Raw genomic sequence first — 19,802 nt, 5'->3', positions numbered from 1 at the left:
AAACTCTAATGGTTAATGAACGGCTGCTTCTAACTTAGGGCTGTCTATACTAATGAGGGAGAGATCGCTACCAGTGGGTAGGCATGGGACGATAACGGGTTTCAAGATATATTGCGGTTTGGAAATGTCAAGGTTTTTAAACGGCCAAAATTTTCGGCTATACCATTCCTAAGGTATGTGTACGATTTTTTATTTTTTGTTTTTTTTTAGGACAACTGTATCTCCAGTGGAAAAAATATACAAAGATGTCGTTTTAGATTGTAAAGGAATCTGCGTTTCTGAAACTAATGAAGACAGCAGTTTCAATGATTCACTTTCATTATTCAGCCTGACATGTTTACTGTTCCAAAATATTATAAATGTTTCTCAAACCAAAATATATTGTGTTTAAAGGGGAAATAGTTTTAGTTTTTTCAGGGTGTCTGCAGGGTCTTAAATTTCAAAAACTCAATTTAAGCCCTTAAAAAGTATTAAATTCACTGAAATATGCTGTTGTGTGTCTTAAATACTTTTAAGCAGGTCTTAATTTTAACTAATTGTCCATGTAAAGCTATGGCCAATCTGTACAACCAATGCATCAATCTAAAAAACAACATTTAACAAAATTAACACTTATTAACTATTTAGCAATTTGGTTTAATTGTCTTCCTTAAATCCTTACCATAACATTTGTTTAGAAGTTCTCCATGTTTTTATGCATAGATTTATGTTGTGCATGAATTTTGTTTATTATAGCTTTTAAAACTTGTCTTTTTTTAAAAGAAAGGTTATGCTAATAAAAATAAAAATGTATAGAACTAGAGTTTTCTTGTTTTGACACAATAATTAAAATATGTGGCTAAGAAATAACTGAATTTTAATTTTAATGAGGTAAGTTAAAAAAATCCACTGTTTATTACTGAAAATTATTAGCGTTTTGCCTTGTGAAAGTCTGAAATTTCATTCATAATGGTCTTAAAAAGTCTTAAATTAGACGTGATGAAGCCTGCAGAAACCCTGTTTTTATCCAGACATTTAAAAATAATATATTTTAGAACTCACAATACCATCAAACCGTGAAAACCGTGATATTTTTATCCAAGGTTATCACACCGTCAGAATCTTATACCGGCCCATGCCTACTAATGGGCAGGGCTTTTCCTCTCTGATGACATGTACAAAGAGAGAATGTCAATGTAATTATTTAAAATATATATGAATTAATGTTTACCATTAGAAACTGACTATATTCACACACTGTAGCCACACAACTGTGTTTAAACCCCTTATAAAAGTATTTTTTGCATAATAAGTTCTCTTGAATACAGCCACAATAAGACCCTAATACAGTAGAAGTGACTTCATCTATATTGCACATCCTTATTTTCACTTAAGTCACATATAGCAATGACCCTGACTAGAGGACTGAATGTCTGCAGCCGCTGTGACAGTCATGGGAAACATGCATTCAGTAACATATCAAGTGTAAAAATTCAATCAAACATGCATTTAACACAGTGGGCCATGGAAAATGGAGATAAAACCGGCCACATATTCTTTAGAAAGGAGAACAGATGCATATAAGTGAAAAATGACAAAATAATGGATCATTTTCACATTTCCACTGCTCTTAGAAGCTGTCATAGTTGGGTAAACTTGTATAGTGGTGAACGAATACAAAAATAACATTCTCATATGAACCAACTTCAAAAGATAAACTATGCAGTAGCGTTGTAAAGGGATGTGGAGTATTTTTTTTACTTATGATTATATGACAGTCGATGTTTTAGCAATGTGACGAACAAAAGCTGAAAACATCTATTGAGAGTCTAAAAGCGGACATTTTGTGGTGAACTAATTTTGAGTCCAGTTCAAATGAGCCTGTAATCATTCTGTGTGTGGTTATGTTTATAATAATGTAAATCATATCGACCCTTTACTGTCCTGTGAGGCCACAGAAGAGTATTTGCAAATACATATGAAGCAACATAAACAAGTTTCATTCATACTACACACATTCATACATCATTGTTCATTTGAAACCAAGATTTTACTGTCAGATCTATTTATATACGCCAGACCTAAAAGACAGCTCATACTAAATTTGATAACTATAAATACACTACCTGACATAAGTCTTGTGGTCTATCCAAGTTTTAGGAACAACAAATAATAACTTGACTTCTAGTTGATCATTTGGTATCAGAAGTGGCTCATATGAAAGGTGAAGGCCTCTAGATTACACTTATTTGACCACAATAAAATATGATCATACCTTGATTATTAATGATTTCATTAGGACAGTAAGGTCTGACTTTGCTTAGACAAAGTCTTGAACAGAAATAATGTCCAGTCTAGAATATGTTGTCATGCTGCAGTGGAAACAGAATGAATATTGTGTCTGACTCCATCATGAGCTTGGAGGACTGCATCCATACATCTCTGACATGACTCAAATCACTGATTAATAAAGTCATCTGGAATGGAAAAGAAAGCGTTCTTGCAGGACTCCCAGAGTTCATCAAGAGTCTTTGTGTTCATCTTCAATGCCTCCTCCTTCATCTGACCCCAGACATGCTCAATAATGTTAATTTCTGGTCACTGGGCTGGCCAATCCTGGAGCACCTTGACCTTCTTTGCTTTCAGGAGCTTTGATGTGGAGGCTGAAGTATGAGAAGGAGCGCTATCCTGCTGGAGAATTTGCCCTCTCCTGTGGTTTGTAATGTAATGGGCAGCACAAATGTCTTGATACCTCAGGCTGTTGATGTTGCAGATCTCTCACATGCCCCTATACTGAATGTAACCCCAAACCATGATTTTTTCTTTACCTCACTTGACTGATTTCTGTGAGCATCTTGGGTCCATACGGGTTCAGGTCTTCTGCAGTATTTGTGATGATTGGGATGCAGTTCAACAGATGATTCAGCAGAAAAATCCACCTTCTGACACTTTTCCAAATGATCAACTAGAAGTCAAGTTATTATTTTTTGCACTTACGACTGGGATTGACGACAAGATTTTTGAGTTCAGAGCACAGCAATAACAATAAAGATGTACACATAAAACATATGTAAAATTATATGATTGGGATCACTTTCAGAAGATAAAACACTGACATTCAGTCAGAATCCAGTGTAAAGCTACAGATGAAATTGTGGAGAAGCTCTGCATGTTAAACAACTGTTCTAAAAATAATGGAAACAATTGCTTATACTATGGTAAATAATGCATGGAAAAACTACATAGAATTTATGCAAGCCAGGCTAGCAAATTGAACTATAAAAATAAAGGTAGCTTAGGTGTCTAGTGCTAGTTTTAGCATCTCTGTGTTGCCTCATTTGAAACGTGCTTGTGATTGACCACAGCTGGTCCCGCATTAGCTAGTGCATGATTCAACAATCAGACGATTCCTAACTCACTATAAATAACAAGAGTTTCTTACCTCAGTTATGTTCGTCTTGAAGAATACCCTCTTCCACACCTACTTCTGCTCCCTTTTCCTTGATAGGCTGGCATGTCGGCCCAGTGGTTAGCGCTGTTGACTCACAGCAAGGATGTCACTTGTTCAAGTTCTCACCAGGCGAGTCAACGTTTCTGCGAAGTTTATGTGTTCTCCTCGTAGGGCTGCTCGATTATGGGAAAAATTATAGTCATGATTATTTAGGTCATAATTGTATTCATGATTATTCAAAAGGCAAAACTATTCGCCCTCCTGTGAATTTTAAATTTTTTAAAATAAATATTTCCCAAACTATGTTTAACAGAGCAATTTTTCACAGTATTTCCTATAATATTTTTTCTTCTGGAGAAAGTCTTATTTGTTTTATTTTGGCTAGAATAAAAGCAGGTTTAAATATTTTGAAACCTATTTTAAGGTCGATATTATTAGCCCTCTTAAGCTATATATATATTATTGATTGTCTGCTGAAGAAGCTACTGTTATACAATGACTTTCCAAATTACCCTAATTAAACCTTTTAATTGCACTTTATTCTGAATGCTTGAATTTTGAAAAATATCTAGTCAAATATTATGTGCCGTCATCATAGCAAAGATAAAAGAAATCAGTTATTAGAAATGAGGTATTAAGTCTATTATGTTTAGAAATGTGTTGAAAAAGGGCGACGCAGTGGCGCAGTAGGTAGTGCTGTCACCTCACAGCAAGAAGGTCGCTGGTTCGAGCCTCGACTGGGTCAGTTGACATTTCTGTGTGGAGTTTGCATGTTCTCCCTGCGTTTACGTGTTTACAATCTGCGTTTACAATCCAAAGACATGCTGTACAGGTGAATTGGGTAGGCTAAATTGTCTATAGTGTATGTATGTGCGTGAATAAGTGTGTATCGGTTTCCCAGTGATGGGTTGCGGCTGGAAGGGCATCTGCTGCATAAAACAAATGCTGGATAAGTTGGCGGTTCATTTCGCTGTGGCGACCCCAGATTAATAAAGGGACTAAACCGAAAAGAAAATGAATGAATGTGTTGAAAAAAATCTTCTTTCTATATTAAACAGAAATTGGGGGGAAAGTGTCGCTAATATATCAGGAGGGCTATTAAATCTGACTTCAACTATATATAGTTATTTTCCTCCCTGTAAATAAGGAAAGGGAAATAAATACAATAGAATAAAACATGAAACAAACTGAGCTTTAAGCATCTTCACTGTAAGAAAAAAACTTTAATTACAGCTACAAAAGTCCTTCAGTCAAGAGCAGTGAGAGATTTTCTCCTTTAGTTGTTTGATTAATGATAAAAACAGTCGGCAGCAGGAATATTGTGCGCTGTCACTTTAAGAGCAGTACGGTTCTGATTTAGGGTTTCTCTTTCACATGTCTTTTGATTCTCAACTCGTTTCTTTATTACACAAATGAAGGTTTATATGAATAATAAACGCCGCGTTTTTGACAGATATTTGACCATTAAAGCACTCACATTAAGATGACTTTAGATGTGTGTGCTCTGCTCGTCTCTGAGGCTGAGTGCACACACACACACACACACAACAGCATGCGCTCTCATTCACGCTTTTAAAAACATGAATGATTTGAATGTACATCAATTAATGATACATTACAGTACATGATTTTAGTCATTTTCATGTGAAACTGAGCTTTGCAGAGCAACAAATGTGTACAACTGGAAAGGGGGCGGTATATGATGCAATAATCGTTTTATCTCCATAATGTTTTTTCATAATCGTTAGAAGCCGAAATCCCAATCAAATCCGAATTTTCGATTAATTGCACTGCCCTATCTCCCCGTGCTCGTGTGGGTTTCCCCGGGTTCTCCGCTTTCCTCCCACCGCCCAAAGGCATGTGACATAGGTGAATTGACCAAACCAAATTGGCACCGTAGATGAGCTCTTAATCAGAATATATCTCTCCATAGTAATCCCTAATTTGTCATTAGCCATAAATAAGCAGGAGAGTTCTCAAGACCTACCTGAGCTCAAACTCTCCTATCCTGGAGCCCTGGGCTTGAGGATCTTATGATGTATCGAGGATCTTATGATTTATAGAGCCCTGGCCTCAAGGATCTTATGTTGGACAGCATGCCAAACACGCTTTATAATCAATCATCAGCTTAGTGTAAACTCTTGAATATTGCATATTATTCTAGTATTGTTCAGCCCTGTTGTGGACACATATATATTAATAATTTTGTATATATATATTTTTAGGTATTATACTTGGTGCCTTAAACTTGTAAAGCTGCCAGCACAAAAACACACTTGGCAAAAAATGGTTTTGCCCATATTTGCCGAGCTACACGTCTGCCACCAATTAACTTTCTTACAAATAAGCTTTGATGAAATAAGCAGTTTTCAGAAGGTGGATGTCGTTGACTGTGGCCGCAGCCTTTGACAAAGGCTGAAGGAATGTCGCCGTTCCCTCCCCCCCTCTTCTCTCTCTCTGTCTCTTTCTCTGCTGGTGGAGGGGGGCATCAGGACCAGCCGGTGACCTCAGGCCTAAAGAATGTCCCCGTTTGCTCAGACCTCTCTCTGTCTCCCTCTCTCTCTTTTTGTGTTCAGATTCTGGCCCTCCCCAGACATTTGTCAGCACCACAAATCTCAGGGATCTCTGTGTTGTTTGTTGTGTTTACACACGTCTACAAACATCCTCGTCTTACATTTGCCATCTCAGTTTTAATTAAGCCCTTTTTATTATTCAGAACTTTTTATTATTTTATATGATGAGTGATGGCGCATGCTGGTGTGTTCTGAATGGTTGATGTTTGCTAGTTAATATGTTGATTTTCATTTGATATTTTGGATTTTTTTGGGGATTTTTATTGTTTTTTTGGTAGCACTTTAGTTTAGGTCACAATTCACAGTATTAACTAACCATTAACTAACTCGACTCGCTTAATAAACTACTAATTAGCTGTTTATTAATAGTTAGTAAGGTAGAATTGGGGTTTAGGTTTTGGGTAGGATTAGGGATGCAGGATAAGATCATACTTTATAAGCACTAATGAACAGTTAATATCTTGATAATAGGCAGGTAATTAGGGATACCAGTAGTAATAAGCCAGTAGTTAATAGCAGGATTTGTGACCTAAACTAAAGTGTTAGCGTTTTTTATTCTGTACAACACTTTGGTCAGCCTCTTCAGCTGTTTGCAGTGTGTTTTAAAATTGTAATAAATAAGTAAACATATTAGAAAGGTAACACTTTACAATAAAGTTGTATTAGTTAATGTTAATACACTTACTAATATGAAGAAACAATGAGCAATATATTTATTACAGTATTTGTTCATGTTAATAACGTTAATTAATGAAAATCCAGTTGGTCATTGTTAGTTCTTTGACTCACACTGCATTAACTGATGTTAACAAGCATTTGGATGTTAATAATGCATTAGTAAATGTTAAACTATGATTAATAAATGCTGTACAGGTATTGTTCAATATTAGTTCATGTTAGTAAATACATTAACTGACATTAACTAATGAAGCCTTACTGTAAAGTGTGACCGTAAATGTTCAAATGTACACTGCTATGAAAACTTTGGGGTTGGTATAAGATTTGTGATTGAAAGTTGTCTGTTTTGTCAAAAACATAGGGTAACACTTTAATTTAGGTCACACTTCACAGTATTAACTAACCATTAACTAACACTACTAGCTTAATAAACTACTAATTAGCTGTTTATTAATAGTTAGTAAGGTTCAAGTTAGTTTTAGGTTTTGGGAATACAATAGTTCGTATTAGTAAATACATTAATTGACATTAACTAATGAAACCTTATTGTAAAGTGTGACCATAAGGGTAGCACTTTGGTTTAGGTCACAATTCACAGTATTGACCAACCATTAACTAACTCTACTCGCTTAATAAACTACTAATTAGCTGTTTATTAATAGTTAGTAAGGTAGAATTGGGGTTTAGGTTTTGGGCAGGATTAGGGATGCAGGATAAGATCATACTTTATAAGCACTAATGAACAGTTAATATCTTGATAATAGGCAGGTAATAAGCCATTAGTTAATAGCAGGATTTGTGACCTAAACTAAAGTGTTTTTTTAATGTACAACACTTTGGTCAGCCTCTTCAGCTGTTTGCAGTGTGTTTTAAAATTGTAATAAATAAGTAAATAAGGTAACACTTTACAATAAAGTTGTATTAGTTAATGTTAATACATTTACTAATATGAAGAAACAATGAGTTTCAATATATATATATATATATATATATATATATATATATATATATATATATATATATATATATATATATATATATATATATATATATATATAAAAGCAATATATTTATTACAGTATTTGTTCATGTTAATTAATATAAAACCCAGTTGGTCATTGTTAGTTCTTTGACTCACACTGCATTAACTAATGTTAACAAGCATTTGGATGTTAATAATGCATTAGTAAATGTTAAACTATGATTAATAAATGCTGTACAGGTATTGTTCAATATTAGTTCATGTTAGTAAATACATTAACTGACATTAACTAATGAAGCCTTACTGTAAAGTGTGACCGTAAATGTTCAAATGTACACTGCTATGAAAACTTTGGGGTTGGTAACACTTTATTAACCAACCAACAGTATTAACCAACCATTAACTAACACTACTAGCTTAATAAACTACTAATTAGCTGTTTATTAATAGTTTGTAAGGAAGTAGTTGGATTTAGGTTTTGGGTAGGGTTAGGGATGCAGGATAAGATCATACTTTATAAGCACAAATGGTAAATATCTTAATATATCATGCTAAAGTGTTACCAAGCATAGTAATATTGTGAATATATGAAGATATATGTAGTTAAATATTATATTTTGATATATTATCTAATACAATCAACTTCAAAACTCCCTCATCTACGATCCAAAATTTACAAAATTTGAGTCTTATTATTTAGAGCTTTTGGAGGATATTGTGAGTGATGGGTGGAACGGTGGCTCAGTGGTTAACACTGTGGCCTCACAGCATGAAGGTCGCTGCTTCGAGTCCCGGCTGGGTCAGTTGGCATTTCTGTGTGGAGTTTGCATGTTCTCCTCGTGTTGGTATGGGTTTCTTCTGGGTGCTCCGGTTTCCCCCACAGTCCAATCACATGCGCTATAGGTGAATTGGGTAAACAAAATTGGCCCTAATGTATGAGTCTGTGTGTAAATGAGTGTGTATGGGTGTTTCCCAGTTATGGGTTGTGGCTAGAAGGGTAACCACTGCGTAAAACTAGAGACTAACCTAAAGGAAAATGAATGAATGAATGAATTGTGAGTGATGGTGCAATATCATTGCTAGCCTGTTCTGAATGGTTTTAGTGTTCATATGATGATTTTCATTACATTTTTTTATTTGTTTTTTAATTGGAAGTGCATGCGCTGCGTAAAACAGCATGGAACTGCTGAAATAGTTGGCGGTTCATTCTGCTGTGGTGACCCCTAATAAATAAGGGACTAGACTGGAGGAAAATGAACGAATGAATATTTTTTATTTTAATTATCAGGGGTGCTCAACCCTGTTGCGGGAGATCTATTTTCCTGAGTTCAGCTCCAACCCTGATCAAACACACCTAAACCAGTTCATTAGGACCTGATCAGCTTTTGATAATTACAGGCAGGTGTGTTAATATAGGTTAAACATTAAACATTACATATTTTACCTCTTCCCAACAGGGAAAACCAGCAACAATCAAGAATGCATGATTATATGCTGTCATCATGGCTTTCCAATCCAAAAATGTGATTATAATGGAAGTCAATGGGGCAAAAACAGCCCCAAACATAACGAAAGAGTAGTCAATTTGCCCAGAGTGCATTGAGTTTTATACATTTTCAAAGCATTTTCCCAAATTATGTGTCAAAAAATAAGATTTGTCACCAAAAATCATAACATTTGCTGAAACACAGAGAAGGTTGTGGTCAAATTAACACTCAAAATCGACCCGGAGTGGATGAAAACACCCCCAACAACACACAAGGGTTAATACAGGCAGTGTATTCTTCAGTGTATCCTTGATAAACTAATAATCCTGCTCTCGCGTCTCTGTGATGATCTGATGTTGTTTCTGGTGTCGTTCGTTCACTATGCCTCTTTGGGGTTGTTTTGGTCAGGTGAAAATCGTGCATCTGCATCACTACTTGAAAATCTTTCCTCGTTCCTGTGTGTGAATCGTGCTTTATCACTCTGAATTAAGTCGAGTGTTGGTTTCACTGTCGGGCCGATGGCTGTTTGAATGCGGCAAGTGCATAAATTTTAAGACGGTTAAAAGAAACGAGATGTCTGTCTTGAACGCTGTAAATTAAGGGACGTGGAAAAGGGTCAGGCTGATTTATGAACTCTGTGTGTGTGTGTGTGAGAGAGAGAAAAGGATGAGAGTTTTGTGTGTGTGTGTGTGTGTGTGTGTGTGTGTGCGTGTGTGTGTTTTTGAATGCGATACAGAGGTCTCAGTCTTGTGCAGTTATACTAGCAGTGTCTTCTGGCCAAGAAACACCCACTTAGACAGTTTGCGTTTGTCTTTGCAGGCTGGTATAAACCTGTGCATCCTGATTCTAGAAAACTGCATGAATGATTATTATATATTGTAAAATAGCTCTGTTACTTTGCACTGCACTCTTGTTTTTGTATATTTTGTATTTTCGTTTCTTAATTTTTACTCCAATAATTTGTATTGATTGTACATTTACATTCCCCTTGTTGTGTTTTTGTTATTTGTACACTGTAAAACAGTAATAGCAAATATTTTAATTTAGCTTTGACTTATTTTAATAATTTAACCAGGATTCAACTAATTTTTGTAAGTGTTACAAAGTTTACCTTTATTTTTAGTCAGTTTTATTGATGTAAGTTGAGTTGACTAGAAAAGTTCATTTGATTCAACTAAACAATATTTTTGCCAATTACACTGTATAAATGTATAAGTTGACTCAACTCAAAATTGTAAGGCAACTTGCTGTTTTTGACTTGACTCAACATTTAACCCAAGTACTGCAGTTCAGTGGTCCTCAACCATCACACTGTAAAGAAAATACTGGGTTCCACAACAATGTCATGTTGTCCCAAAACAAATTTATTAAGTTAATTATCATAAAAACAATTAAGTTGTCCTCCTCTGAAAAACTCATTTTAAATTAGTGGATAGAACAAGCAGCAAAAGTCATACTTTTGAGTGAACTGTAAACGGTTTCTGTTGAACTTTACGTGTCTTATAATCTATCATAAACTGTACACATGGAACAAGTGTTTTTTGCTAGTTTCATCTTGCGTAGGTATCATTTTCATATTTTATGCCACATTGTTTAAATAGCAAATGCATTAAGCCCCAGTTTTGCACCTGCAGGCCGTGGACTGGTATCCGGTACCCGTATTCTCTCGGCTACATCTCGGCCACTTGAGCGCCCACATTTAACCCACAAGCACCAAAATGAGTGAGAAACAGACGTCTTTGGCAAGTTTTTTGCTAAGGGGAAAAGGTCTAGTGAAGGACCCGCGAGCTGCCAAGGAATAGATCACAACCCATTTGTCAACAAATCAGATGAATCCACTATGTCAGTATGAGAAAAAGATCTGTTAGAGATTGCAAATAATCATAAATGACGTTCACATATCGCGTCTTTTCTAGAGTTTGTGCATGTTCACTATTACCAATAGAGTTGTGCGGTAGAGTTGGGCGATGTCGGCCAATTTGGCATCATACGATGTCTAATGTAAAACATCACAATGGACGATGCCATTGTCATCGTAGGCGGGCGTGAATTAATTATTTATGAATAATTCATTAATTCATAATGAATTAATTACTTGTAGGCTCCCGTTTCAACTACCTGACCCACATGGTCTTTGTTTTGTCCTTAACCAAATCATAAATAAATGAAGAGTAGTTACACACAAACTACCACCTGTCAATCACTTTTCCTGCAGGACTCTGGCATGAATAGGCAGAGTGATCTGTGTCGTTATAATGGCGTCCACAAACTTGGTTGGTAAAAAAGGTGCACAACCAACAGTATCTGATGTTTTCACTAAAATTACTAAGTACAAGCGTGAAAGTGAAAGATTGAAGCAGTGTACTGACGCTGTGACACGGTACCTGATAGATTAAAAAGACTGAAGAGTTGTTAGAAAGAGACAAGGTGAATTAAACATCACGTTTAACAACTATAGTGAGACACGATCCAGCGGTACATCCTTGATAAACTGTCCGACATGCACTGCTCTTTGGGCTGACTGCTGAAGCTCAGATGCTGCAGCGCATGACAGAGTGTTTGACAGGGCGGAAGATCACGATGTTGGCTTAGCATGGCCATCGACGATGGCATTGTCTATCGCACCAACCCTAGAGTGCGGTTTGCGCATGCAAGAGGCGTGACACGCTTGCGCCTTCCAGATGCACCCAGTTGAATGAATGCTGCGAGTGCAACACGAGTCATGTGACAGGACCTGACTGATCACCCTGTGATCACAGCAATGTTTCGTCGGCTTGTCATCCTCTGAGAAAATGGTTGATTGTCGCCTTGCAACCTACAAACCAACGCTCCAAGCACTGTTCTGATTTTTATACCCCATCATCACAACCAAACAACACAACTTTCTACAAATGACCATTTGAAATAAATAAATAACAAAAATAAAAGAATGTAGTCATTACATAATATAGTAAATATTAAAAAAGGAGTTATTCATCTTCTTCAAGATCAATAGTGTAAATATAATCCAATTCCATGTTTTATAAACAGTTTTTTAAGACCCTCTTAATGAAAACCTTTTTTTTTTGTGCCTTTATCAACTAATAAACTTTAAAGGGCGCCTATTTTACCCCTTTTTCAATATTTAATATAAGTCTTTTGTGTCTCCAGAATGTGTCTGTAAAGTTTCAGCTCAAAACACCCAGCAGATTATTTATTATACCTTTTTAAATCTGGGAAATTTGAGCTGTTAAGGCTTTGTAGCTGTTTTTGTTGCATGTGCCTTTAATGCAAATGAGCTGGTTCTCCCCGCCCACCGTTTCCACGTGTGCGTCAGACCCACAGACATCTCTGTAGCCTTCATGTAGATAAACAGCACAGTGACAGACAAGAATGAAGCAGAAACTCATTCTTGAGGTCCAGATGATCACAGAGAGCTGAACAGATCTTTTAATCCTGGTTGCTTCACACACGTCCTGTCTTGTTGATATGAATATACGTGTTACTACAGAGACATGTTAATATGTATCTGTCGATCAATTCAGTGGGCAGGAAAACCGCAATATAGGAGGGATTTGGATCCTATTTTAACGTCAGGAAATTTGAAAACAGAGACTTATTGTGTTTCTATCACCCCAATATGACCGTGGACACACTAAACCTGCACACAGTTCTGTACAAACAGCTTAAAAAAAAGATGATTTTCATCATAGGTCCCCTTTAATGCAGCAATCATTTTTACAGTGTATACACTCAGAGTGTGAGATTAACGTAGATTCAATCCTCTGTATGCCTATACATTTGCCAGAATTGACAATAAAGCTATAAAAATAAAATAAAAGATCCAGTCAGCAATAAAAGGTTCATTCAGAATCAAGCTTTTAATGCATTTTTTTGGGTGCATGATGCATCAGATGGTCAGTAAACATGTTTGTGGCCGCCTGGTGGTTTGTGTTGTGAATATGAACACAGCTGTTCACTTAATATACACCAAAGATAAAAAATATTTCATACTTTCAGTCTTTTGATGTTGCCAATTAAAAATAATTGCTTGTTTGTTGTGGGAGCTTTTTATAAACGCACAGCAGGAAGTCAAAGAGGTTCTTCCTGAAGCACACAAGATCAAACTTATGACTAGGCCTGTCACAATAATCAATATATCGACTTATTGCACATAGACATGACCTTAATCATCTTTGATGAAGCAATATATATTGCTCATACATAAAAACCAATTTTAGCAACATTTTAGCTGATTGCACAACATCTCTATTCATATTTGAGATGCCAGTGTGGTTAAAAACACTATAGTATTTACTATAAATTACTATAGTATATTCTCATGTGGGTGTCTGACAGCTGAAAATAGTTCTGGTAGCAGATATCGCAGCCTCTGTTACTCTTTACCTTGCCCTTTTTTGTTCACATTTATTATTATTTATTTATTTTATCTGTGTTTTCACATTCTGACTAAAGTGCCTCAACTAAAGTTAAAATGACTATAATTAAATCAAATGTTTTTAGGAATAAAATATGATGTGTTCTCTGAAAGATTGTACTTGCATCGTGATGATATTAGATTGTCATTTTGGTATTATATAATGAGTGGCATTAAATAGTCATAAAATGACAATAATAACGTTTATCGCAATATATTGGTGCAATATACATGATGTACATATATATAAATATATAAATCCAGTGTTTCTTCTTGGATTTTTTCCAGCTGTGGCAGCAGGCCTTTTTTACACAGATCTACCAACTACCTGTGGCGTTATTTCAATGACAAATGTCATGAGCGCAGTATTACGAGTCGAGATCGCATTTATATAAAAGCCTACGAGCATGCGAATCTCTTTGATTGCGCGCCGATTTCCTCTGCTCGTGCACAAAACTTGTTACACCCCCCCCTCAAATATACGCTGCTCAAGCACAGATATTCTTGTGCGCTCTCAAAAAAACACTGCTGAAGTGCGATTTAGTTTGTTTATGTAAGGAGTATGTCTCCAACATTTATAAGAATTGCTAGGAATATTTATGAATGTCTCCAATAGACCTACAGAGCAGCATTAATGCGTCCTGAAGTAAAGTGAATTAGCTATACGTCGTGTTTGCTAGTCAGTCAGTCAGCATGTAACCTTAAAGAGTTAAACAAATGACGCACAGCACTACTACGGTTACAGAAAAGTTCACGATGTTATAATTCACTTACCTTTTAATACGCTTTGGTGCGATTATCACCCGCTATAAAAAAAAAACACGACTGAATGTGTTGAATAAGAAGCTGTAATGTAGCCGTGGCGGGATCAATTTTGGCGTGGCGCCCCGCCATGGAAGAATGAATGTAGCGGAAACCATGGGTATATATATATATATATGTATGTACCATATATACATTTGGTAAAACAAAATATAGATATCGTGACAGACCTGCTTATGCTATGATAATGTCATTTTTATTAGTTTCTCTTTGTTTTGTTTTTCAGGCCGGAGGTTACGAGGAAAGGCTTTCTATAATGTTAATGGAAAAGTGTACTGTGAAGAAGACTTCCTGGTGAGTAAGATCATTGCAATCAACATCCAGATCAATCTAATCAAATAAATAAATAATACATACTAGCAGCACTGTGGGAAAGTGGTTAGCACTGTGGCCTCACAGCAAGAAGGTCGCTTGTTGGTCAGTTGGCATTTCTGTGCAGAGTTTGCATGTTCTTCTCGTGTTGGTGTGGGTTTCCTCCTTTTGCTCTGGTTTCCCCCACAGTCCAAACACATGCGCTATAGGGGAATTAAATAAACTAAATTGGCCGTAGTGTATGAGTGTGTGTGTAAATGTGAGAGTGTATAGGTGTTTCCCAGTACTGGGTTGTAGCCTTAAGGGCATCCGCTTTGTAAAAACAATTGCTGGAATAGTTGATGGTTCATTCTGATGTGGCAACCCCTGACAAATAAAGGGACTACGCCGAAGCAAAATGAATGAATGAATGAATTATACATACAAGCTGAGCAAAAATATACAATTTAGCGCAATTTATACAATTTACAATGACATTAACAGGGCTCAACAATAAGGACTGCACAATGGCCCGGGGCCAGCGTGAGAGATGTTTGGGACAGTAGAGAGAATCGTTACTGGCCCGATCAGGCCAGTGCTGCCTTGTCACAAAATTTTAATTTGCCTGCGACTATTTGTCAATTGCGTGCAAATACAGTCTTAGAATCGAGAAACAATTTGTGCTTTTAAGTCTTTGAATGCTAGCTTTTCTGTGAAGTCGTAAACACTATATTGCTTTTAGGTTCCTTTTATCTGATTGGATGTTGTAAGCACGTTATTTTTTTCCACAACCTGGTAAAAACCAGTACAGTGAAGAGACAGCAACAAGACAGCAACATCAAATTACGAGGCTAAAAGGAAACGCCTGTTTCTAACGTTGTGGAAACAGATATTTACATGGGTACAACACGACGAAAAAAATGAAGTGATGTTTTGCATAGTTTTTACGTTTTTTAAGTCCGCCACCTTTTATTTTGCAAAAAAATACCTGCACATTTTCCATACTGCTATATTTTACTGCTAAATATTTTTACATTTTAAAAATATTTAAATTCTAGATTAACAGACATTATTTTGGACACATTATTTAAAATATGTGGCTATTTTGAATTTATTTATTTATTTTGGTGGGGCCAGTGAAAATTTTGGCAGGACAAGTAAAAATCTGAACCGCTGGTCCAGTCGGGCCAGTAGAAAATGTCCTTAGCGTTGAACCCTGCATTAAGGAAGATAGCACAGGAGCAAAATATAATGCAATGCAATACATTGAGGACTGAAAAATATATTCACAAACAAAGTCATATATCACAGTTTAACATGTTTTTATCATCATTAAGAATAGATCAAGTTAACTTCAGTGACTTTAAGTATGCACTTTAACAAATATCTGCTCATTAACATTAACAGTTTCTAAATGTTGTGTTTTCTGTTTATTTGCGGTTGTGAATTGCATTATGGGATGTTAATCTCAGCTATGTTGATTTTTGATGTTGAACATTCAACTCTACAGTTTAAAAAAGTGGCTTTTATTGACATTTTAATTGCTTTAAATAATATAATGTATAAGAAATAAAAATATATAGAGAAATAAGTCTGTAAAATGAAAGAAAATGTACTGGAGGTTTATTACAAGGTTTTTGTAGCGCACTATACAACACCAACTCAGACAATAGAGCACTGCAAACTATTGAAAATGTTCATAAAAGTCACTTTTTAAAAACTTTTTAAGGTTAAAAGTTGTTATAATAAAGATTAAGGTCCCATAATGCAATTCAAAAGCAGAAATAAACGAGAAAAATAAAAACAAGAATCACATAAAACGGAAAACTACTATAATTTATGGTTATTTTTTACAGTGTATAAATATATATATATATATATATATATATATATATATATAATATATATATATATATATATATATATATATATATATATATATATATATATATATATATATATGTACAGTTCATTAAAAAGTATGAGTGTAGCAAAGCAGAGTATCTACAACATGTCATCTAGTAAATCTGTTGATAATTTAAAGATCCCGATTAATCATCAAAGACAATACAGTAGGCTTTATAGGGTTAATAAATACCTGTCAGGGATTGTCCTGCTATTGTAGACCAGATCCTTCTATAGGGACATGCTTACAGCAGCTGTAGTGCCTATAATACTTCATTTAATTGAATGTTTCCTAGGAGGGAGGTGGAGAGCAGGGTTGTATTGATTAGCAGTCATTAGTGGGCAGATGGATGGATGGATGTCAAAGTCTCTTGGGAAAACAGATGTCGTAGCTCCGCCCACTTCCTCAGATCTTATTCTGCCATGAGCCAATAAGGATGCAGGAGTCAACATCCGGACTCAAATCTGTCAAACTGTGGATTTTTCTCATGTTGTTTTACCACTGGACATTAACGTGAAGGTCCAGACTGTGGTTATCTTGTATTTCAGTATTTTGCATCATCAGTGTTTTGATGCTTTGTTCATTTAATAGCATTTATATCATTTCAATGGTTAAAATGATTATTTTTAAATTGTACTTTCAGATGTTTATCTTTTATATTTGCTTTTTATAAATTATGAGACCACTTAAAATGTTCAAGTTTCTCGAGATTTACAGTTTATAGTGTAATATATATATATTTTTTTACATTTTTTTAAAATCTTAATTTTAGTTTTATTGTGTAAATTGCTGGTGAAATTTCTTGCAAATTTACAATTAAAACATTGTCATTTAGAATTATTATTTTTGCATAAATATATAAATATATAGGATAATATAATATTAGGCTCAGCTACGACTATGTAAAAGTCTGGGAACTAAATTTAAACTAATTTAAAACATCTGAAAAAAAATAGGGAACAAATTAAATTCTTAATGACATATTACTATATTACTAATGACAAATAGCATATTACTAATAAAAAATAGAGTTTACGATATATTTATGTCAGGAAATGTACAAATTGTCTTCGTGGAGAATGAACTTTACTTAATATTCCAATGATTTTTGGCAAAAAATATGTATTAAAAGTACATCATGGCTATTATTATTATTATTATTATTATTATTATTATTGTTATCATTATTATTATTATTATTATTATTATTATTGATATCCCTGTTGTCTGTTATCAAATATTATTATTTTATAATCACCAATTTTATTATTATTATCATTTTTTAAATTGTTTTTTATTGATTGAAAGAAGAAAATAAAATTAATTAATTAATTAATTAATTAATTAAAATATTGATAGTACAGTGAGGAAGTATTTAACATTAATGTTTGCCCATTGCGTTTGCTTGCATTATCTTTTTAAGCATAGACCTTTTAATATCCCTATTAGTTTTAGTTTTTGGGAAGTGTTATGCCATTTTCAAAGTATGAGATGGAAACTAAAGGTGGTTTACTTGATTTCCAATCAAGCAATATTCTTCTCTGAGCCATAAGACACGCGAAGGCGTCTTGATAATTACTGGACATGACTCTACCTTCTTCAAATACTCCAAAAGCAGCCATTTTAAAACTAGGCCTAATGTCTTTATTATATGCCTCGCATAGAATTTTAAATATAGTCCAACAATCAAACAGTCTGGGGCATGCCCAAAACATGTGAGCCAAATCTGCTTTAGCAGAACGACATGGCTCACAAGTGTCACTTGTGTATATCTTGGAAAGTCTAGCCTTACTGTAGTAAAGTTTGTGGAGGACGTTGAATTGAATTAAGCTTAAGCACGTACAGGAGGTTGTTCCATTTACTCTCAATAATGCATCCTTCCGTCTGCGCCAGTGGTGTAGTGGTTAGTGCGTCGACATGGCGGTGCTCACGGCGACCCGAGTTCGAGTCCCGCCTTGCGGTCCTATGCCAATCCTTCCCCTCTCTCTGCTTTCCATGCTTTCCTGTCAATACTCTCTACTGTCCTATACAATAAAGGTGAAAACCCCGAAAAAATAATTATAAAAAAATAATTTAAATAATGCATTATTCCAGGTTTCCTCTGAAATATCCACTCCCAAAGCCTTTGACCATTCTGCATGTATTTTATCTAGATTCCTATTTTTTATTGATATTAAAGTGTCCTAAACATTAGAAATGGCTCCCTTCAAATGTAAGGGAATATATAATACTGCATCCAGTCCTGTATTAGGAGGAATAGAGGGATATGCGGGACAGTAATTTTGAATTAGATGTCGAATTTGATATCTAAACAAATGTGATCTTGGCAGTGTGTATGTTGATGGGAGAGTTGTGAATGGAGCAAAAACATCATCAAAAAAAAGATCACTGAATTTAACAAGGCCTGCCTGTTGCTATTGACTAAAGACTGAGTCCAATTGACCAGGAAGAAATAAGTGATTCTCGCATATAGGGCTGGCTATGGAGAAGTCTTTAAAATCAAGCAACCCAGGCTCAGTTTGACAACGTAGTCCTGTGGACGTTTCTGGAGACCGTGAAATACATCCCGGGAGGTACGTATTTTTGCAGTTTTTGTTTTCGCAAATCCGCGGTGCGCTGTGCGCGCTTTTTCCCACGCAGTTCTCGCGTAAACCCGCTAGAGGCTGCTGTCGAACGACTGTCTGCCTGGATGACAGAATGATTGACCGTGCGACTGGCCAATCGGCTGACCCACTCTCCTCCGTCCCTAAACCCAACCAACGACGATTCACAAAAGCCGTCCAGAAAAAGAAAAGCCCTTGTCTGATTTTTACCACGTTTTCGGATTTTGACCACATTCTCACCCTGTGATAAACTTGTTCGCTTTATTTTTTGGATTTTGTTTTTGTTTTCTTACCTGATTTCTGGAACCGCTCTTCCCCGGACTCGAACCCAGTCGTCGTCGTGGTCAGCCCCTCTCTGCGCCTCGAGTCCGCCAAAGTACACGAAGAGCTAACCGGACAAACTGGTTGCAGCGGGAAAGCCCTCCACACGGAGGCAAGCGGCCGGCCAGCCGGCAAGGAAGGAACGGCGTCACACCGCCCCACAGCGTTCACTTAAAAAAATGAAATGCAGCCGTACGTACCCGCGGCTATGTATAATCGCAGTCTACGTTATCAGAATGAGCCTGGGTTGAAATCAAAAGATCATCTAAATTGGAACCAAATATTTATTTAT

General features: G+C 35.7%; 1 protein-coding gene across 1 annotated transcript in view; it reads left to right on the top strand.

Annotated features, from left to right (window-relative positions):
* wtip (WT1 interacting protein) overlaps nt 1–19,802 on the top strand; it is an 88,201-nt gene that overhangs the window by 52,025 nt on the left and 16,374 nt on the right. The window contains exon 3 of the mRNA XM_056478456.1: nt 14,616–14,683. Coding sequence (XP_056334431.1) covers nt 14,616–14,683 — 68 coding nt within the window. The remainder of the gene's footprint in view (nt 1–14,615; nt 14,684–19,802) is intronic.

This window comes from Danio aesculapii, chromosome 18 (assembly GCF_903798145.1).
Source record: "Danio aesculapii chromosome 18, fDanAes4.1, whole genome shotgun sequence".
Taxonomy (NCBI): domain Eukaryota; kingdom Metazoa; phylum Chordata; class Actinopteri; order Cypriniformes; family Danionidae; genus Danio; species Danio aesculapii.
Note: the sequence above shows the minus strand (reverse complement) of the source record. Positions and strands in the feature narration are given on the sequence as shown.